Source organism: Protomyctophum parallelum, assembly GCF_964188405.1.
Source record: "Protomyctophum parallelum genome assembly, chromosome: 5".
Lineage (NCBI taxonomy): Eukaryota > Metazoa > Chordata > Actinopteri > Myctophiformes > Myctophidae > Protomyctophum > Protomyctophum parallelum.
In genome coordinates, this window is record NC_139702.1 from 20,580,687 (window position 1) to 20,603,569 (window position 22,883).

General features: G+C 42.7%; 1 protein-coding gene across 5 annotated transcripts; it reads left to right on the top strand.

The window, feature by feature from the left end:
• Nucleotides 1-1,655: 1,655 nt before the first annotated feature.
• Nucleotides 1,656-22,666, top strand: LOC310858662 (protein AF-17-like). Of its 5 annotated transcripts, none has more exons than XM_083764870.1 (20): nt 1,656-2,013; nt 2,959-3,038; nt 3,628-3,682; nt 3,916-4,025; nt 6,687-6,790; nt 7,658-7,751; nt 7,919-8,026; nt 8,147-8,257; nt 8,905-9,055; nt 9,268-10,095; nt 11,005-11,204; nt 12,196-12,313; nt 12,624-12,690; nt 13,435-13,583; nt 15,563-15,757; nt 17,498-17,574; nt 17,730-18,094; nt 18,670-18,763; nt 19,474-19,686; nt 19,788-22,666. In XM_083764870.1, the coding sequence occupies exons 1-20, from the start codon at nt 1,905-1,907 to the stop codon at nt 19,821-19,823; spliced, it is 3,264 nt and encodes a 1,087-aa protein (XP_083620996.1). In that variant the 5' UTR covers nt 1,656-1,904; the 3' UTR covers nt 19,824-22,666. The 5 variants fall into 5 exon arrangements, with proteins under 5 accessions (XP_083620996.1, XP_083620998.1, XP_083620997.1 ...); XM_083764872.1 differs by having other exon boundaries at nt 8,171-8,257; XM_083764871.1 differs by having other exon boundaries at nt 7,922-8,026.
• Nucleotides 22,667-22,883: the final 217 nt, after the last annotated feature.

A 22,883-nucleotide genomic window follows, 5' to 3' on the forward strand; every position in this document is an offset into this window, starting at 1 on the left:
ACATGTATGTATATCTGCCCAGTGCCCACCCAGTGGGACAGACATGTATGTATATCTGCCCAGTGCCCACCCAGAGGGACAGACATGTATGTATATCTGCCCAGTGCCCACCCAGAGGGACAGACATGTATGTATATCTGCCCAGTGCCCACCCAGAGGGACAGACATGTATGTATATCTGCCCAGTGCCCACCCAGTGGGACAGACATGTATGTATATCTGCCCAGTGCCCACCCAGAGGGACAGACATGTATGTATATCTGCCCAGTGCCCACCCAGAGGGACAGACATGTATGTATATCTGCCCAGTGCCCACCCAGTGGGACAGACATGTATGTATATCTGCCCAGTGCCCACCCAGAGGGACAGACATGTATGTATATCTGCCCAGTGCCCACCCAGAGGGACAGACATGTATGTATATCTGCCCATGCAGTGCCCACCCAGTGGGACAGACATGTATGTATATCTGCCCAGTGCCCACCCAGTGGGACAGACATGTATGTATATCTGCCCAGTGCCCACCCAGAGGGACAGACATGTATGTATATCTGCCCAGTGCCCACCCAGTGGGACAGACATGTATGTATATCTGCCCATGCAGTGCCCACCCAGTGGGACAGACATGTATGTATATCTGCCCATGCAGTGCCCACCCAGTGGGACAGACATGTATGTATATCTGCCCAGTGCCCACCCAGTGGGACAGACATGTATGTATATCTGCCCAGTGCCCACCCAGAGGGACAGACATGTATGTATATCTGCCCAGTGCCCACCCAGAGGGACAGACATGTATGTATATCTGCCCAGTGCCCACCCAGTGGGACAGACATGTATGTATATCTGCCCAGTGCCCACCCAGAGGGACAGACATGTATATATATCTGCCCAGTGCCCACCCAGTGGGACAGACATGTATGTATATCTGCCCAGTGCCCACCCAGTGGGACAGACATGTATGTATATCTGCCCAGTGCCCACCCAGTGGGACAGACATGTATGTATATCTGCCCAGTGCCCACCCAGTGGGACAGACATGTATGTATATCTGCCCAGTGCCCACCCAGTGGGACAGACATGTATGTATATCTGCCCAGTGCCCACCCAGAGGGACAGACATGTATGTATATCTGCCCAGTGCCCACCCAGAGGGACAGACATGTATGTATATCTGCCCAGTGCCCACCCAGAGGGACAGACATGTATGTATATCTGCCCAGTGCCCACCCAGTGGGACAGACATGTATGTATATCTGCCCAGTGCCCACCCAGAGGGACAGACATGTATGTATATCTGCCCATGATCTGATTCCCGTTCAAGAAGCAGCCAAAAGGTGGCGCAATTTAGCTGCATTTAATCAGATTGCAGCGAGCGGAGCACTGTAGTTAATTAACCCCACGTTCTACAAAAGTACAAAACCGTAGCCTATAGTCTACAAAAAACACTATGGTTAACGAAAAACATCCAGTATCATTTATTTGTTTAGCCTATATATTTGGCAATATCTCTTTTCATGAACGGGCGTGGACAAACTTTGAATATGAACATTTGTTTATGTTATTTCCATCATTGCAGCGTCTTGATCCATTTCACTTCAGCAGCAGCAGACATGATGAGCATGCGCACTGCATCGGTTCTATGGGGACGGGACGGGAGGAGGACATCACGGAAAACTAGCCGTATCAGAACAGAACAGAACCCCACGCCGAGATTCATTTTTGTGTGTGTGGGGGGGGGGACTCGCTGCGCTTACACACCACGCACCACCAACGACAACAAAACGACGACCATGTTTGTTGCTGCGACGTTAAGGCCGGCGGGGACTACTTGACGCGTAGGCTACACGTCGCTCGTCGCGCGGGGGGCTGAGTTAATAATAATAATATCATATGGGAGCAGCATGCGGGAAATGGTTGGTGGTTGCTGCGTGTGTTCGGACGAGCGCGGCTGGGCTGAGAACCCGCTCGTGTACTGTGATGGACACGGCTGCAGCGTTGCGGTGCACCAAGGTAAACGAGCGGCATGTTGTAATAATGTTGTTACAATGTAACGACCCGCACTGTCTGATCTATCTGATCTCTGGTGGTGTGTGTAGACTAGGGAGAGGGGATGTGGTGGTGTGTGTTGGTGGTGCATGCGCTTCCCTGCCTACGTGCGTGTTGGCGTGTGTCTGTACTCTAATGTTTATGTGTGGGAGGGGGAGTGGTGGACCCGACGGGGCATGGAGAGAATGACACCGATCAAGCCTTCAAAGCCCGAATTATTCATGCTCCCGTGGTACAACAACACGGCGTCGCTCGTCGACAAGGTCTGATCTACAAGCAAACAAAACAACACTGTCTGTGCGTTGCTTCGAGACGCGTTGTTCGCTTTCGCTTGTAGATCAGTCCTTGTCGGCGAGCGACTCCGCTGCGCAATTCAGTATAGGCATCTATGCTATAAATCAAGCCTTGTGGCGCCGACAACTGGGGTTCGGCAATTCTGTATGGGCTTTTCTCCACAAAGTTTAGTTGGCTCGGACCGTTAGCATCTGCTATGAACACTAGCGAGGCCTCTTCTCTTTTTTTGGAGACATTGTCCAATGTCTACTGTTTAGCTACAGTGTGCACTATGTCCACATGCTTTCACCGCTGTGTTGCTACTGTAATACTACTACTACTCATTTCCCTTCCCTTTTTCAAATAGGTTTGGTTTAATAAAAAATCTGGATTATCAGGCCACTCAAGTCCCAGTTCCTGTTATTTTCTGGAGACCAGATGTTTCTTTTTTTTAATATATATATATATATATATATATATATATGTTTTTAATACCCAAATAATGTATTAGGCTATGGACCATTACATTGAACAGTGTGTGTGTGTGTGTGTGTGTGTGTGTGTGTGTGTGTGTGTGTGTGTGTGTGTGTGTGTGTGTGTGTGTGTGTATGTGTGTGTGTGTGTGTTATCTCACAGCATGCTATGGCATAGTCCAGGTGCCCACTGGGCCATGGTTCTGTCGAAAGTGTGAGTCACAGGAAAGAGCAGCACGAGTAGTGAGTATATCTCTTAATATGCATCACACCACAGTATGTGAGAGACCTATCGTATGTCCAAGGGGTCATCAATATGTCCTTACACGGACAAATGTGTCTGTGGCAAGACTTGGTCTTGTCTTGTTGGCAAACTTTTGATTTTCTTTTTTACACAAAATTATAATGTTCTTATTTTGATCACAATACCCAATTACTGATTGTCAAGTCTCCAGGCTTTCTTCATGATAATTATGTGTAGCATATAGCACTTATTTATGACACTATGGCACATGAGTCCACTAGTACTAGAGTGGTTCTCAAATGTTTTATTTGCGACGAGCCCTCTTATCTATGAACACAAATGGAACCACATTTGGTTCCATTTCTGCACTCTCAGTGTTACAGACCATATGTTTCTGGTAATATTACTGTCTGCTCATGTATGTCTGTGGCAAAAATTTAATTTTGACAAAAATGTTTACCACAAGACAGCATGGCGATGTGTTATTGTATTGTCTTCACTACATCAGTACTACATAAATAGTTTATTGAAGCTCATAGAGAGATGTGTAATGCATTTTTGCCAATACAAACTTCAATTCTCCCCCAGAGGTGTGAACTTTGCCCCCACAAAGATGGCGCCCTCAAGAGGACAGACAGTGGAGGTAAATATCTGGACGTTGCTCCATCATCTCCTTCTCAAGTTTTACAACATTTGGAGGTGAACTGGTCTGTCCATGAAATTGACTAACCATGTGAAGTTAGGTTCAAGCTCCGTTACTGATTTCACCTATTAAGTCCACTACGGTTATAAAGGCAAGATGACAGTCAAAGGGAAAAGTGTAATTGTGCCGTATTCGCATGCTTCGACCCTAACCGACTCCTGTCTTGCCGTCAGGCTGGGCGCATGTTGTGTGTGCACTCTACATCCCTGAGGTGCAGTTTGCCAACGTTCTCACCATGGAGCCCATCGTCCTGCAGTATGTCCCCCATGAGAGATACATCAAGGTACTGACTGTGGCTCACGCATCAATGCCTGCAGTGTTATTTGACCTGTGGGGTTGAAATCACTTTGAATTATGTGTATCCATACAAAGGGGCACAGTGTCAGCATCATTAGTCTCTGTAAAAGAAAGACATCTTCACAGTGCAGTCAGTGTAGGTAATGTACTTCATATTACATTGCAGTTCCTGACTGTTTGTGTATTATGTGCTGCTAACAATAATGAACTACTTATGTTCAAATGAGTTTCAGGCCATTGTAGCTCACTGATAAATTAGTGGCGATAGGGTGGCATGTTAACAGCACTTTAGGGTTAGCGTTGGCTACTTTTGCTCTGCATAGCACTCACATATTTAACTTTAATTGTATAATTGAAGAGAATGGCAGTCAGATCGTGCTGAAAGAAACCTTGCTCATAAAATATCATATGTAATGATACAACATCGATATGTCATAGATGGCTGATGTCACAGACTTACCACATGATTTCCGAGATACACATGGTATGGCTATTTTTTAACAAAGTATGCCAAGAACGCAGGACCTCCACAACCTGCCTTTGCCAAGACGAGGGAACTCGTCTTTCTTTCATTTCATTTAATCCAGTAATTAAAAATAATATTTTAAAATATTTTATTTATTAATTTCTTTATTGCTTTTACTTACATGTTAGACAGCCTACATACAGATCCAATGTGCACGCGTGCATGCTTATTTGTCCCTTTTCTCCTCAAAATGAGACAAACTGCGATCTTTGGGACCTTATAAAACCCTAATCTTTGATCACGCAAAAAAAGTTAATCCATCACACGTCGATACACAGCCTAGGCCCTAGAATGAGGATGTGGCTCAAATATGGAGGGATAACATTTCCGGGTCGGGCAGAAGTGGTCTCTTCTTCTGCTTTTTGCACACATTACACTGGCCTCACGATCCCGCCTATAGTAACGCCAACGGGAGGGAATGTGTTGATGCCAATACAAATGTAGGTCAGTGTATGCCAATCTAGAGAAAGACATTGCATCTTTATTGGGGTGAAAAACCAGTCGCTGTGTTTGTGTTTGTACGCAAACATTTGTGGATGGCCGGATGCAATGCATTATGCATATATACGGTATATATGTGCAGCACGTGTGCATGAGAGGGAGTGTATACATTCGCACAAATGTATGCATGCAAGAGTCTGCCTCACTCCATGTGGGCCCGGTCTCATATTACTGCACAGTAAAATCCTCAGTGTTGATTTAACTCTGAGATCATAAAAATGGACCCGTAACACTGAGGATATTCGGTGTGTGTCGGCTACAGTAAATTGCATGCAGCTTTGCAATGTCAGAGCCATTCATCCAGACGCGCTGCCCGCATTCCTCCACAGCGTTTCAATGGACAGTGAAAACTTGAGAAGCACACTTTCTTATATGTACCCGGATAGATGTTTCTGTGGCCTCTCATTACATCGTTGACATCTTGGTGGGGGTGGGATGGGGTGGGGGGGAGGCGGGGAGCGTTGTTAGTGGAAGACGAAGGAATGGTGGAGAAAGAGAGAGAGAGAGTGGGTGTTGAAGGAGGAAGGTAAAGAGCCCGCTGTTCCTTTGTCCAGCACCTGTTGCTAGGCCTCTTCTGCCCCCCCCCCCCTCTTCAGGAGAGCTAGAGGGAGTACAAAAAGTACAAAAACAGTGTGTGTGTGTGTGTGTGTGTGTGTGTGTGTGTGTGTGTGTGTGTGTGTGTGTGTGTGTGTGTGCACGCCTGCATGCGTGTGTGTGGTCATGTAATCAATGCACGCAAATTATTTGTGTTTATATTTTTTGGTGCATGTCTTTATGAATTCCACATTATTTTTCTTTTATGCATTTTATTGTCAGAGTGGCACAACCATTAGTGTGCGTGCGTGCGTGCGTTTCACAAGTTGTCCTAGAATTGAGTTGGGCCTCATGACAAACACACCTTTCCCTGACGTTTACCTTCATCATCTAATTTAATCTAATCTAATGCTGCACCACCTTGACTCTAGCTAGAGTCTACTCTAGACTGTTTACACTCCACACGCACGCATGCACACACACACACACACACGCACACACACACACACACACACACACACACACACACACACACACACACACACACACACACACACACACACACACACACACACACACACACACACACACACACACATGCCATTCATTAACCATTAATTAGCTGTACAGGTATTATATTTGTCTCTGTAACTTTCTTTGGTGCAGAAACAAAGTGACAGCTTGCAGGGCTTTGCTCATATTGACACAAGGGAAGGTGCAAAGGTAACAGGATCTCACAAAAAGTGCAGAGGGACACCAAACGCTGTACAACATTAACAGCTTTCACACCTAGCTGTTACAACCATGACATTTTAGTTGACGATACAAATGATTGTGATTAACAATTTAATCGTGTTTTTGGCATTGAACATGGGAAAAATAACAATAATAATTACATTTCTGTTTGCCATTTAGGCTTTGTAAACAAAAGCCTAAATGGTAGTTGGCAGCCCAGAGATATGAGAAATAACTTAAATATACACAGAAATGACTGACAATCTCTGGTACCAATAATCAATTCAAAATGTAGCATCTGAAGTTTGAGTCTTCTTTTCCTCTATTCTTTGTTCTCTCCATCTTGGCTAGACATGTTATATCTGTGAGGACCACGGCCGAGAGAGTAAAGCTGCCTGCGGAGCCTGTATGACCTGCAACAGACAGGGCTGCAGACAGGCCTTTCATGTCACCTGGTATGCATTTAGTTTTGTGTGTGTGTGTGTGTGTGTGTGTGTGTGTGTGTGTGTGTGTGTGTGTGTGTGTGTGTGTGTGTGTGTGTGTGTGTGTGTGTGTGTGTGTGTGTGTGTGTGTGTGTGTGTGTGTGTGTGTGTGTGTGTGTGTGCACACATGTGGTGTCGCTAATCCTAAACATTTTGCTGTTGCACTTGCAAATCTAAATATTTCCCTGAAAATGTGCCCTATCTCTCACCACCATGGTCTGCATTTAAGGGAATCTGTTTGCATTTCTTCCTCCCTATTGTTTTGCACTGTACTGTATATGCTGCACATCTGCTTTGTTCCTAGATTACATTTAGACAATGTCAAATTCCTTTCACAATGCAAACCAGACCTCTTCCAAATCAGACCTAGAAGATCAGATAGCAGGAAGATCCAAATCTGATTTGTGTGTGTAGAGAGCTGTCACCTAATCCACGTTGGCATGATCAATGGCAAAAGCACTCAGATTACAAAGGATGCATCCAAGTGTCTACTGAAACTGTGGTCTGTGTTTTTGTGTGCAGACAGAACAGACATTGGTGGAGAGACTCTTTATGTCCACACGCATACGTGTGTGTGTGTGTGTGTGTGTGTGTGTGTGTGTGTGTGTGTGTGTGTGTGTGTGTGTGTGTGTGTGTGTGCGTGCGTGCGTGCGTGCGTGCGTGTGTGTGTGTGTGTGTGTGTGTGCGTGCGTGCATGTGTGTTGTGTACGACGTGTGTGTGTGTGTGCGTGCACGTGTGTTGTGTACGACGTGTGTGTGTGTGTGTGTGTGTGTGTGTGCGAGCGTGTGTGTGTGTGTGTGTGAGTGTGAGAGGTTTTTCACTCTTCTGGCCCTGTGCAGTGCTCAAATGGCCGGGTTGCTGTGTGAGGAAGAAGGTCCCGAGGCTGACAATGTTAAATACTGCGGCTACTGTAAGCACCATTACAGCAAGATGGTAGGTTGCAATACACCCAGAGCTGAATTAATAATGAATCATGTTTTACAGACCAAAATGTTTCAAATGATAAAAAACCTTAATTTTACCTTAACCGCAATTTTGTATTAACCCTCAGTGAGTCAATGAAATGGTTCTGGTCTCCATGCTGTCTTCTGTTTCTTCAGCAGAAGAAGTTGCGCTCCAGTGAGAATACAGCCAGCACTTTTGGACACCCCAGGGGTGGCTCCAGCTCTCCCTCACAAGACAAACATCACCATCATAGACCGAGGAAGGTGTGTGCGTGCGTGCGTGCGTGCGAGAGAGAGAGAGAATGATTAAGTCAAGCGATCCTTATGCCCCTCTAAGTTTGGTATGACGAACCTGTGTTTGTTCTCTCTATGTCCTCACAACAGTCACTTGCACTGACACCTTTTCAGAGTCATAAGGACAAGTTGCGGCAAAAGGAGCGTCACAAGAAATCATCTGATATCCTGGGCCCCTCATTGAACAGCAGCATAGACAAGGTAGGAACCGCCATTCCAGGGGAACAGATAAGAGAGAGAATACACTACGAAAGAGAATGCCTGCTAGCCACATTTCGCTAGACCTGATATAAATAAATAAATACTTATATAAGTAAGTAAATCATACCTGCCAACCTAAGACGTCAGATAAAAGGATATTTCTTTCTGTAACAAATATGTAACAAAGTAGATGTAATTTCCAGTATTCTGGTGGATTTGGGGAGTTTGATATTTGTATGGCTTTACTAACATATGATCCATTAAAAAGCCTTTGACCTTTGACCAGGTTGATAAGGGTAAACTCCCACAAAAGGAGTCGTGCAGGAGAAATGGTTAAATAAAAGGAGTCAGGTATGAAGTAAATAGGTCAGAGATGCTTATTGACGGTATCAGCAAAGATACCGAGGAGTCTATCCCCATTTCAATGCACTAGACCCCTGGGACAAGGATTGCTGAGGTGAAGCACAACATCTACCATCAGCTCCCAGCACTTACCACACGACTTGCTGCACCCAAGCCGTGCCACACCTATATTGATTTGGTGGTACCCGGGATAAAACTCATGACATTGTGGTGCAAAGGCAAGAGCTCTACTGACTGAGCTGTTTAATTTCTCTCTTTCCTATGCCCTGTTTGTGTTGATGCAGTTGCCCACCAGCCACCATAGCAGCAAGGACAGCGAGGGGAAGCCCAAGAAGCTGAGTTCTCATGGCCTAGGTGGTCATCGGAGCAAGAAAACAGGAAGCACTGGCAAGAGCTGCACCTCCTCCTCATGTTCCTCTAGTCCATTCAACGCAGGTGACTTAATGGAGAACTAAATGTGGCCAGATTAGCATCTTGGGGCACTACAGTACATGAGCTAACTTGTCCCATGGAACTCGTTAGACCTATGTATTAAATAAACCAGTGTCATTTTCAAGACAGCCACAACAGTGTGAGTTTTTGACTAGGCGTTTAAGCTTTCTATGTTTATCTTCAGGATTAACGTTCGTTCATGTTGTTTTTGCTAGGGGTCGGCTCCCTGTCTTCAACGCAGGACTTCCACCAGTTCTCATCGTCTTCCCGCCTAGAACGTGACCATGACCGAGGAGGCGAGGACCACAGTGGCGAGGAGCGCAAGGAGCGTCACAGGAGAGTGGTGGTTCAGCCGGACGAAGCGGGAGACCAAAAGGAAGACGAAAAAGACGAGGAAGAGGAGGAGCAGGAGGAAGAGGAGGAGGAGGAGGACAGTAAATATCACAATAAGCCCCCGGCATTGACCTCTGCCGATGGCCCTCATGTAGGTTCACAGGGTCACGACAGGTCAGAGAGCAATTCCAGCCCCTTTGAGACCAAGGTCACCATCTCCACCTTTGGGTCCATCATGCGCATCACTTCCTCTTCAGGGCTGGGTGGCAGCAGCAGCAAGATCCGTAAGATTTCCTCTTCGGGGGACTACAAACCCTCCAAGTCCCTCTGTAAGCCCTCTCACCTGGTCACGCCTCCCATCCTGGAGGAGCCCGACCCGGCAGAGGATGGCAAAGCCACGCCTCCACCACCGTTGCCCCGGGAGAGGAGGCACCGCGGCAACAAGAAGAGTCGGCACGGTCCAGGCCGCCCCCGGGGGAGCAAAAACCGAGAAAGGCGGGAAGAGGACCATCATCACCACCATCATCACACCAGCGCACCTCCTCTGCCTCCAGCCTTAACCTCCTCCATCTATCCCAGCCCATCCTCTATTCTGCACCCTGCGTTCCCCTCCTCCACGCTGCCTCTGACAACCACCTCCACCTCCTCCTTTACTTCCTCCTCTGCCGGCAGTTTCTCCACAGGCCGCGGTAACTCTCTACTCAGCTCCGGTGAGTTTAACCGTGGGTGTGTGGTAGCCCTCTAGCTTCCTGTGTGCTCATATACTGCTAGAAAGAAAAGCATTGCATGCAGAAAACAAATTGTAGCAGTACAACTGTCTGGTTGGCTGCACTTTGGTGTTTATTTGTAGCTTGATTGAAGATTTGTTGAACTATTCCATTACCCATGGCAAGTTAAACAAAAAAGATGTAGGCTTATATCAGTAGTACTACATGTTCCATTTAAATTAAGTTAGAGCAGATATCTGAAATTCTTTGTACATTTTGTAATATGCATTGTCAAGTTGACAATGGATTAGCACAATTAAAACAAACAGAATGTTAATTCAAACAACACAAAATACAACAGGCCGTTAATAAAACAAAAAACTATTGATAAAAAATTGCCGATTTACAAGCTCACACTGTCGCATTGCAATGTGTTGTGAGCAATGTGTTGTGTGTAGATGTGCTATTTTCACTGAATGTTCACCCCAGAATAGGGAATAGGGTACTATATGTTATTTTCTTCAAATTCCCTTTTAGAATGCATAATAGTGTTGTCTTAATAATGTAAAGCAATCATTTTGTTGTTGAAATGTCCTATAAAATAAACAGGCTTTGCCTTGACTTGCTTCAACCGGGCTTACTTGGACAGGTCATGGAGTAATGTAATTCGTAACATTGTTTATAACTCTGTGCTATTGGAAAGTTAAAGTTAGTTTCCTAGCTAGCTAGTTTACTGCACACAAGATGGCCCGATTTCCTGCCCTAGATGGTGACTGGTTCTCCGACCTGTGTGTGCTGTGCGTATTTAAGCACCTCTATTTACACCATGATTTACACGCTTCTGCTGCATGCTGTTTACAGTATATCTTTGTAAACATGACAGCCCCCTCTCTCTCCCTCTCTCTCTGTTAGGCATCTACTCCAGTCTCAAGGACCCTCTCACATTAGGAGGGGGTGTGTGCAGCACCCCTTTGTCACTAGGCGGAGGAGTGTGTAGCACTTCGTTGTCCCTGGGTGGTGGTGTGTGTAGTACCGCCCTGTCCTCAGGACTTCTTCCATGTCACGTCTCCACGCTCTCTCTTCCTTCAGTCAACTCTCTCTCAAATACACAGGTACTCCAGAAGTACAGAGAAGAAATAACCTCTATTCTACAACATGTAACTGTGTCTATTCACGAGAAATAAAGTTTCCTAGAAATATTATATTTCAATTCCACATAAAGGTGCATTGTGTAGTATTTGTAAGGATAGCAAAGTAATTCTGTGCATTGGTCAGGTTGTCTGTCCAACACTTGTTGATAACCTTTATGCTCCCCAGAGGATGAACTGAAACGATCAATCGTTTAGTGTGAAATCCACAAAGATATAATCACAGCCGATGAAAAAAATAAAAAATAAAAAGACTAGTGTGAAATACTAGTCTTTTTTTTTTTACGATCTGATGACTTGCCGACAATTTTAAAACTCCTACATTCTATAGGGGCCATAAAGCATGTTTCAAAATCCTGCTCCGCTGTCTGGGGATCTGTCTGATGAAACATCTTGACACCTCCCTTGCTCTTTAAAATCTACTCGCCACCTCTAATACCCATGCTTTCCTCTACTGTGTAATGATGGATTTTACAGTGCAAGATTTCTTCTAAATATTTTAGCTGAATGGTTATTCATGCAAAAAAAGGAAAATGTACATTCACATGCACATCTTCTGCCTACAAACTCTCTGTAGTTTCATTGCTAGATATTTAAACATCTATCTCTTCACTTGGCATGATGACACACCTGAAATACCCTACTGGAAGTACCTAAGTTTGTCTCACTTTGTCTGTTTTTGGCTGGTGTAGTCTGTGTGGGTTTTTTTATATATAGACTGTCCACAACTCCACATATCACACAATGCATCTTTAATATTAAAATGTTGTTAGTAAATGGCTTTTGATAACAAATTAAACAGTCGTGAATAATTAATTCCGACTAGATCAAATATGTCTAGCTGTGACATTATTTTGAAATAGTGAAAGTCTTATTTGGAAATGAAACTTTTCTTGAAGCTTTATACCAGCTAACTTTCCCTGCCAGTTATATCTGCTGTCTTCTTGTCTCATAGGCCCATCCTGGTTCCAGTTCTTCCTATAGCCAGACGTCCACACAGCCTTTTGTCAGTTGTCTCTCCACAGCCCCTACACTGCCACCACTACTGAGCCAAGCCCAGACCTCACTGCCAGGTATGAGCAGTGTTCAAAAAACCACTTCAACCCTATATGGTTATTCGTACGACAAATCTTGTAGATCTGCTATTTTGTTTATGTTTTGAATAATAATATACATACACATTAAATATATCCCCAATGGCTATAAAGATTAATGACCAAGAGGGGGATATGAAAAGCAGTACCCCCATCCCCCAGAAATTATAACCCTGGGTATGAGATCAACATAGCATTCTTCTGGTTCCTTACACACAATTTTGTTACAATTCCGCACAGACACACTTAAGACGACATGTAACACCACAACCTATCTCTCCCTTCCTAGAATCTGACCTCGATGACTGTCGCTTTCCGTGTCAGGGAAACTCACCGAGAGAGAGCTTATCATCACAGTAAGCTTCATTCGTTACCCTTTCGTTTAGCAGTCAGAGCATTTCTTCACATTTCTGATGGGATGTTTGGATAACGCTCTTATCGATGGTATTACAACATTGGTTAGTGCAGTTAGTTCACTTTTTCAGCCAAATAGATTGAAATGATCTTATATAAAATGTAGTTAAATCTCAGAGAACTGAAGAGAAACCATTTTCTCTTCAGACAAAACATTTGCACTAGTGTAAATGCAGGTGTGTAAATATTTGATCTTGGCATTCAGGCTTTACTACACACTATGAAGAAAGACATTTTAAAACAGAAGCACAAGATCCCACAGGGGAAAGCTGGGGAGGTTGTTGGGGCAAAGAATCACATTCCAACAGCGGCAATGGTGTGCAACAGCAAGAGGAGCAACAGAGCAATGGACCACCACATTGGTCAGCTGCTAGTGACCCATCACAGTAACATTGAGGAAGTGCACGCGAGTGTGTCTGCCTGAACTAGTAGATTACAAAAACCATTCAGACCCAAAGTCTGCCTGAACTAGTAGATTACAAAAACCATTCAGACCCAAAGTCTGCCTGAACTAGAAGATTACAAAAACCATTCAGACCCAAAGTCTGCCTGAACTAGTAGATTACAAAAACCATTCAGACCCAAAATTAACAGTATATTTTTTATTTGTAACTGAGGGTAGTTTGTTTCCCAATTCTGGGTGTAGACCAACCCACTGACCCTTTCTTCCCTGTTCTGGCCTCCAGGTCTCCTATGAGCTGTCTTCCTCTGCTGTTTGACCCGAGGGATGTAGGGGGTCCAGGGGTTCGAGCCCGTCCAGAGAACATCCCCCCAGCCAGCTCCCATATTGAGCTCCTGTTAGAGAAACATGGAAACGGAGAGATGGGCGTCAATAGTGAGTGTTCTCTGTGCACACAAATTAAGCATGTCTGCAGAATCCATTCGGGCCTGTCTGTGATTCCGGGGACATTTGCAGTTATTGTCTCCACCAGGCCGAAGGCATGTGGGGAGAGTATGTTTTGCACTCCGTCCGTCCGTGTGTCCGTCCGTGTGTCCGTCCGTCCGTTAGCAGCTAATCTCGGCCACCGTTAACCCGGTCGATGCCAAATTTTGCACACACACTCCCTGGATGCCAACGATGAACCTCTGCCCCAAAGTTTCCAGAACGGCCTGTTATAGCGCCACCAGGAGGCCGCTTTGTGCAAAACAAGTTTTTGCACAGTACACCTACAGATTTTGTCCAAACATCACGCAAATTGGTACACAGTCTCTCTAGAGCCATTCAACGAAACGGGTCTTTCAGATTTCTCAGACTCCATCCTGATTGGTTAAGATTGGCTTCCAAAGTTCACAGGAGTGCTCAGTTTCAAACAAAATGCTGCAAATCATGAACACATCGCATGATTTCCTTGAAATTGTGCACCCACATTCCCACTAGGCCGAGGAAGAAATGCCACATGAACAATTTCAACTCAGCCTCAAGGTGGCGCTATAACTGGCCGAAAAGTGTTTTTACCTCTAACTGCACAATCTGTGGATCACTTTGTATGCCAACTCCCTAGAGGCCAAGGAAAAACCTTTGTCTGGAATTTTTCACATCTGCTCTTTATAGCGCCACCAGGAGGCCCACATATGTAAAACACATTTTCTATTATTACTCCTTCAGATTTTATCCAAATTTCACGCAAATCGGTACACATGATCTCCATAGTCATGTGATCAACACAGGTTTGTTTGATTTCTCATATTCCAAAATGATTGGCCACGATTGGCTCCTACAGTTTTCAGGAGTAGCAAATGGCCACAACTCCTCACGAGTCAACGCAGCGTCCGATTGCGATGAAACTGTGCACGCATATTCCCACTAGGCTGAGGAAGAATCCTGGTGGAGACCTGTGCCGATTGGCACTTTATCTAGTTCTTCTTTGAGTTTTGTGGGGGTGGGGGCGGCCAATGTCTGGACCAGAAGTACATAACAGACAGCTTCCCTCTCTGCTGTGGCTGGGTCTATTATTATGCTGTTTGCTGTGGTGTATTTTTCTCCACCTGCTTTGGTTTAAGTCTACTCTTTGTGACACTGAATGCAGTGCTTGGAGCTATTCAGTTATATGCATATATTCCAGGACACTGTTGTGAACAAAGAACAGCCCGATGAGAGACAGCACACTGAGGTGTTTCAATGCAGCCATGATGGCATAATAATGTAAACCATGACAATAATGCTTCTCTGTTTGGTTATATTTATTCACTATGTATCATTTCCTTTTCCTCTTAAGCCAAATCACTTAGTTCCACTTTTGTTGACTCACTTCATCTGTATGAATAGCACCGTCAACTGGCCTTTAATATCCACTTCTAGTTTTAAATAGGAGCTGTCCCCTCCAGCTACTGAGAAACACGTCTCCCCTAGCTTCTTGATGTCAGGCATGTCTCACTGAAAAAACATTTCAGAATACATTATCTAGTTCCACTTTAATTGCATTATTATAAAATGACACGTTTTGTGGGTTGTAGGACCTAAATCAAACAAACAATCAAGCCCATCAACAATTCATTGGCGGTAAAAACTAGATTATGTTTAATTTCATCTTATTTCTGTGTTTTCTATTGAAAATGAAAGACTGTACATGTGGTGTTCAGATGCAGTAATGACTGGACTTTCATAAATTACAGTGCTACATTTTAATGTACAAAGAACATGTGTGCAGGATTTTCTCTAGAAAATGGATTGTGAAGTGAATTATGCTAAACATCCGCAGTGCATTCTATAGTAATTAATATATTCATAATCATAGTTATAGTCAATGGATTAAACATGCCACAACACCAGTATGTAAATCTACCTTTAAATCTTTCTCTCTGTCTCGTGTCTAGTTGTGGACATGCTCCAGTCTCTACACTCACTGCAGCAGGAGAACCAACGGCTCCAAGACCAGATCCTCAGCCTGACAGCAAAAAAGGAACGTCTGCAGCTGCTCAATGTGGAGCTGGCCGTACCCTTCCCTCCACAAGGCCTTTCCGCCCAGGGCTCCATGCACACCCAGATCAGCTTCCTCTCATCAAGCCTAGGTCGTATTCTACCCTTCATTAACATTTCAAGATATTCATTAAAGCAGAACCACCTTCACTGAAGCCTGGAGTCCAAATTTGGAGACGGAACATACTATTTGTCAAATCCAAAGGATTCCATGGACTAATTAAAGAGATATTTCACAACATCTACTCAGGCACTCCAGACAGTTTTTAAGTTGTTTGAGTCAGTATTTAGATATTTGACATTAATTCTATCGGACACGCCCCCTTCCTATACAAACCCATTGTAACTTCAAACTCAATTTTCACCTTGATAGATTCATTGAAAATGTTGGTTATATGTAGTGCTCTGAAGTGAGGAGGCCATGTTTTCTCCATTACTTGATTCATTCATTTTTATTTATTTATTATATTTTACTTAATAAAATAAAAAAATCACACCTGTGTGAAGTGAGGGGCGCTAATATATTAAAGTCTAACTCATGTTGATTAGGTGATGTAATGGTGATATAAAACAAACGGTGCCAACACAAACATAAAATTATTTTTATTGTTAATGGCATTTAGTTTTTGTGTGATTGCAAGTATGATTGAACCCTACAAACCCTCCCGCGCACTCAGATCAGCCAACGCAGGGAAGCTGGAAGTACCCTCACTAAAAACGCCTGGACAACGCTCCACACGTCCCAAACTCTTCTCCCTTCTGGCTCCAAAACTGTGGAATGCACTTCCCATTGCAGTCAGAACTGCAGCATCACTCCCAATCTTCCGCCGTAGTCTGAAAACCCACCTTTTTAGACTCCATCATGGCCCATAGCACTTGCCCTACCCCCTTAGATAGCATTTCTGTAGACCTAGATAGCATCTGATACAGACTTATAGCATGTTATGTAGACGGCACTATAATTGCATTGTATATAGTCATAGCACGCCATAGTACATATGTATAGCATAGTAGTATATATATAGTTTATATGTATAGTCTCATAATATAGATATTCCACTGTTACTTTCTTAGCTTACGCATGTTTTACGATAAATGCTTTTGTGATGTATTCCCATGCTTTTGTTCTTGATTATTGTAAGTCGCTCTGGATTAAGAGCGTCTGCTAAATGCCTAAATTGTAAATTGTAAATTGTAAATTGTGTTAGACAAACACGGCCCCTCACACATTAGAAGGACAATATCAGTCACCAGAACCAATGTTTTTTTTATTTTATATATTTTTTATCCCACGATTTTGCAACCCAGTGTTTTTCACCCAGTGCCGATTATCGAATGTAATCCTGGGCGCTACACTTCCTCTGCCAATCTGGGGGAGCATGAGGAGTCCAAGCTGCTTCTTTTCACCTGACAGGGGGGAATTTCCCTGGCCGGACGTAACGCGTGGAAGGAACATGTTATTCCGACCAGTTCCTTTCCCCTCCATCAGGCCCCGGCTGGCCAGGAGGAGGTAGTTTTAGAGACCAGGATTACTGCAAGTTTTTGTGAGGGTACCTACCCTAGGGGACACAGGGAGAACATGCAAACTCCACACAGAACCAAAGGTTCGAATGGAGTTAGTTTGAAGTTACAATGGTTTTGTATATGAAGGGGCATGTCTGATAAAACAAATGTCAAATATTCATGAATCAAGTGTACTTAAAAACTGTCTTGGGTGCTCACAAAAGCCAGTTAAAATGACCCCAAACATGTTTGAAAGTGAAATATCTCTTTAATTAGTCTTCTTCCCAGATGATAATGTACTCTCTGTAACGGTACCCTATTTTCTTTAGACCCTCTAAACACCAATAAGAGTCCCCTATCCAAAAGCTTCTACCTGAATGACACCTCCTTTGTAACCTCATCTGAGGTAAGATCCCTGTGTGCATCCCTTAATTATTATTATTATTACAACAATTATTATAGCATACATACAGGTATCAACTATCAAACCATTCAAACCCTGCTAATACTAAAACGTATCTAAATAGAATAAAACTAATACTTGGTTCTTTCGTTGCATAGGAGCTCCACTCTGGTAGTCCGTCCCGTAGCAGCTCCTCTCTCTCCTTCCAGAGCACTCCGCCTCCGCAGCAGAGCCCCGCCTCTTTTGGCCAGCTGAATGGATTGGCTCGTGGTTTGAGCGACGGCCTGGGAACCATCAGCCAGGCCAGCGGCCCCGCCCTGCCAGTGGTGGGCGGGCTCATGGCCTCCCTGGCAGGAAGTCCTCAGCTAAGCATGAACGGTGTGCTGGGAAGTCTGAACGGAGTGATCCAGTCACCCGTACAGAATGCCTCCCAGCCTGCACTGCCCGCGCTCCGGCCCCAGCCTCCACCTCTCAACCCCCAGGCATTGGCACAGGGTCTTCAGCTACCTAAGAGCGTGAGCCCGTACGTATGCTAGCAGTCTTGTTCCATTAAGATTAAAGAACGTTTTAATAGCAAATAGCAAAATAGCAAAAAAATATTATTATTTTTTACAGAAAAACCTTCGCCTTCACCACACACGTTTTATGTAGGGCAGTAGTTTGTTTTCTCACAGAACACATTGGAACGATAGAATTCAGATGGGATGAATATCAAATAAATATATACGATTATTTCAAACTAGCTATTTTCAATATGCCACTATTGTACAGAAAATGTGTGAAACCATGTGACTTCCATTGGAAATGCATTGGGAGCTTGCATCAGTAAACAAGTCTCATACATCTAGCATACAACATTGCCCCAATGCATTTCCATGGAAGTCACAACATTTTTGTTGTACGGCTTTCGCCTGTGTTTCGACTGCCCCCCTCCCCCTCATACAACAATAAACAAGTCTTATGCATCAGCTATACAACAATCTGTTGTGAAGGTCTGAGTGAGGCCTTAGGCCTCACTCACACTGGTGTCTGGTGTCTGTGTGTGTCTGGTGTGTCTGGTGTGTGTGTGTTAATAAGGGTGTGCCTCTCTCGTGCCAGGTCATCTCTGCTATCAGAGCAACAGAAGCAGCTCCTTCTCCAGCAGCAGCAACAACAGCTCCAGCAGTTTCTCACCTCACAGAACTTTACTCCTGTAATGAAATATTAAACTGTGTTAATATATCTTCTTTTCACTTCTTTAAATGCATCCTAGTAGGCCAGTCAATCTAAGCCAGGGGTTCTCAACCCATGGTTTGCGACCCCTCGGGGGTCACCAAATAATTTTGGGGGGTCCCCAAATTATTATTATTATTATTTTCTTTTTTTTCTTTAACTTTATGGCTGGAAAATGGAAATGAAGAGTTTGCATAGTACACATAGTACATGCATAAACTTTCCTTATTGATTATATCTGGTTTTAGTATTCATTTATGATATATTTTCTCTATTATTAAGGTTATTTCTGCAGTCAGTTTGTATTAGGGGTGGGGAGGGGGTCGCGAGACATGCCAAAACATTTCCGGGGGTCCCCAGCCAAAAACGTTGAGAACCCCTGATCTAAGCTAAAATTGGGCGTGACGCAATATTAGTCGTTACAAATTGAAAAATTGTGGATCCTGGTAAATTCAGGGGTTGAAAGTTGGGGTACCATTAAATAATGTGATGCTGGTGTTAAATTAACACCAGACTTTACCAACCAAAGATTTGACTGGTAAACTACCCCCTTATCCTATCCTATATCCTCTCATCTGACCTACATTTCTACAATAAAAAAACCCATATATAGCTGGCCAATGGATAAAAATGTTAATGGTCGGTGCTTTATTTGTTTTCTTGAGCTTCTGTATGTTTCCCTTCTATCAGGAGCAGCAGGTGGTTGTATACCAGATGCTACAGCAACAGAGACAAAGGGAGCTACAGCGCCTCACGCTGGCAGGAGCACTCACATCCACCCCAACCTCACCCTTAATAGCCCAGTCACCCAACCTGCTGTCCTCAGCAACAGCATCACCCCTGCATGGTGGCCAAGGGATCCCCCTCTTTGGCCTGCAGGACACTGCATTTCACAAGCCTGGCGTGAGTCATTTATGATTCTTTTTAAATATTACTGTTCCAAATCCTGGGGTAAAGAGCAGTTTGAATTTTTTAAGAGAAAAGGTTTGTATTCTTGTTTTCAGGCTGCAGGAGAAAAGGGTGGAGACAAAAACGGCTAACAAATCTTGCTTGAAGTGGCTAACATCAGGAACACAGTCATTGAACATCATTGGAAGGAAGCTGCCCTATCAAGTAATGAGGTCAACATTAATCTTATATCTAAGACTTTGGAATTATCTTTTTCTCTGCCATCTCTCTCTCTCTCTCTTACACCCTCTCTTATGAATGTATATTGGAACAGACTTAAATGTGTAGCTGTTTTTCATGTCTGGGAATTCTTTATATCAGAGATTCTTCTCATAGGATTTTTTATTTTGTGTAGGCAGCTTTCAGAGAACATTAATACAGTGATCTCTAATTAAATTGCACTAATTTGTTAACCCAATCAATGGGGCTGCTTGTGTTGGCAGGGCTCCCTGCATATCCCTGAACATAATATGCAGGATTCTGGTGTGAGTCCTGTTTGAACTCTGGTAAAATTAGGTCTGTGTTTTTTTAAGTACTCAAGCACTGACCCATTTTTTATTTGCCCCTTGGTTGAATAAATATTTCCGTCCATTGTTTTCTCTCTGACAACAATTATAATCACAGACTTCTTCCGCCTCTTGAAACCTCAGTTGTCTTCCTTAATATTTTGTTTCATTTTCCTCTGTCCCTAATTTAATTAAAAGCTTCAATATGTTGCAGCCTCATATTAGCAACAATGTGTTATGTAAATATTAATGATATCACCATTTGTGAACATATGTCAGTCATATTATGGGTCATTACATCTGGCTGTTTTCCCTTATTGACATATAGACAAATAATGGAAAACAAAGGCCCCAAAGAATATTCTAAAGTAATAACTCATTTAAAGGTGGCACAGATAAAAATAAATGGTCCTATTGCCCCATTAGAGACTGGCATAATTATGCCGTTTAAAGTTGAGTCTTTATTATTCAACATCCATCCCCTCTGAGAACTTATAGAGAATTTTATATCCTACCTGTTGCTACCGAGATTAAGCAGACTAAACCAAACATTTGAAAGTAAGAAATTAATTGTATTTCCTAAGCCAATGTGCATTTTGCATATCAGCTATTAGAGCAAATTAGACATCAACACAGTACTTTATATTGATTATTGGTACTTAATGGGCCACTAGGGACTGACACGTTTTTGCTCTGAGTATTTTGCACTCTATCGTGAAGTGTTCTTTTTTTCGTATATATTTTTTTTATGTTGCTCTCATACATAAACTTTTTTTTCTTTCCTGACAACTAGTTATTTTAGCAATACTGGATAGTTAATGCCTTAATGACGCTAGATATACAATTTCAAGAGCCCAAAGGCTTATTCTCTTGTTTTCTTACTTTGATAAGTGTTTTATACGCGGTATATGGAGGACTTAATTGAGTGAAAGCACTCTTCCTAAATCCATTTACACTTTTGATAGGTAATACTGATAATTTCAACAGTTGCAACATGTGATTAACTGTAGTGATAACTAAAGTGTCAAATTATTTTGTATTGTAATCCTGTCTTAAAATGCATTGTGTTTTGTTTATTTGTGCTTTTTAAAAGCTGAGAAACAATGTTTTATTGAACCTCAAACAGTAAGGCCTACTTAAAGGTGTCATATGAGACATTCTTAGCAGACATTTCAACTTGCCTGATACAACAGTAATATTATTATTATTATTATTATTATTATTATTATTATTATTATTATTATTATAATAGAATTGCTGTCAATATAATGTATTAAATAATGAAGCTCAGTTATGGTAAGATAGTAGAATGCCAATGTGATTACTGTGCACCATGTTGGCCTTTACTACAGGGCTATATTAAAGCCCAGTTCAGTACATACAAGCCAACTCATGAACTCTGATAAGCTTCTCTTTCCTTCTAATGCGCATCCACTTTACAATGTGATTGTTTTATTAAGCTTGTCGGATAAGAACTGCCACTCGCAATGTCCTATGGCTTTCACAATAAGGAATTATTTTGTAATTGTTTTCTCCTTTGTTCCTTTAGCACTCAAATACTTTGACATTTCTGTTTGCAATCTCAAACGTGATCTCCCATACATGTGATATCTGAGGACTAGATTGTTCTATTCGTAGTTACTGTAGGTGTCATTAAAGACATTCAAGGAACTTAGTTGGTGAAAAATACTGTAGCAATGACTGAAGGAGAATGTTTATTATGTTGACAACCCATAAGCATGAATACTGACGAGACCTGTAATTAGAGGTCTGTAATTGACCAAGTATGTCCTTATGAGTTGATGCACAAGAGAGGCAAAATCTAGACAAAAACATATCCAAGATATTGATTGAAAGTAATTTGAAGGATTTTGAAGGGGGTTCTTTCTCCTGTTGCACTGGGGCATTTGGCCCAATTGTACATCTTTTTTTAGTACCTTTTACATTTTGTTTTGAGTAAAAGTTGTATACTTCAATATGTTTGTGTAAAGACACATTTTTAAGCTTTGAAGTTTGGGTAACCAAGATAATCCATGTTATGAATGTTGTACTGTGTATCTTTTATGTATTTACAACATGTTTAAGCACCTGGCTCTGAATGATGTGTGATGGAGAACGAGTTACGGGATATGGATTGCATGAAATGCAGTGAAGTCTCAATCTGTTGCTAAATACCAAGTAATGACTGTGCATAGATTTAAAATGCATTGTTCCCTGAAATAAATTAAATTAAATTACCACTGAATTTTCAAAAATGACATAGGCATTGTCATTGTACAGTGTAATTTGAGAGAATTGATTTAGAGGAATTTGACAATATTAAGATGAAATGCCCTGTAAAGTATTTTGATATTTTTGTGTGTAAAATTAAAAGGACAGATTAAGGAAAACCTTTTTTTTTGGGTCAATAAATGTATTTTACAGAGTTATTGCTTGCCAACACTTTGTAAAGTTCAATGTTCCCTTGTCTTAGTCATAAATACATTAGAGAATTATTACTGGTTAATGATCTGATATAGAACAACTGAAACATATTAAGACTAGTGGACTCCAGACTCAACTCAATATGCCCAGTGGTGAACAGTAACCTAGTATTCACTTGAGTAGTTTGATTGATTGATAATTGTTTTTCCCAGTGTCCATATA

What these genes read in the sequence shown, in the direction of transcription:
- LOC310858662 (XM_083764870.1), top strand. Translation starts at nt 1,905, where the DNA reads ATGCGGGAAATGGTTGGTGGTTGCTGCGTGTGTTCGGACGAGCGCGGC. An exon ending in CAAGAGGACAGACAGTGGAG is followed by an intron (nt 3,683 to 3,915) that starts GTAAATATCTGG and finishes TCTTGCCGTCAG; the next exon opens with GCTGGGCGCATGTTGTGTGT. An exon ending in AGAGAGAGCTTATCATCACA is followed by an intron (nt 12,691 to 13,434) that starts GTAAGCTTCATT and finishes TCTGGCCTCCAG; the next exon opens with GTCTCCTATGAGCTGTCTTC.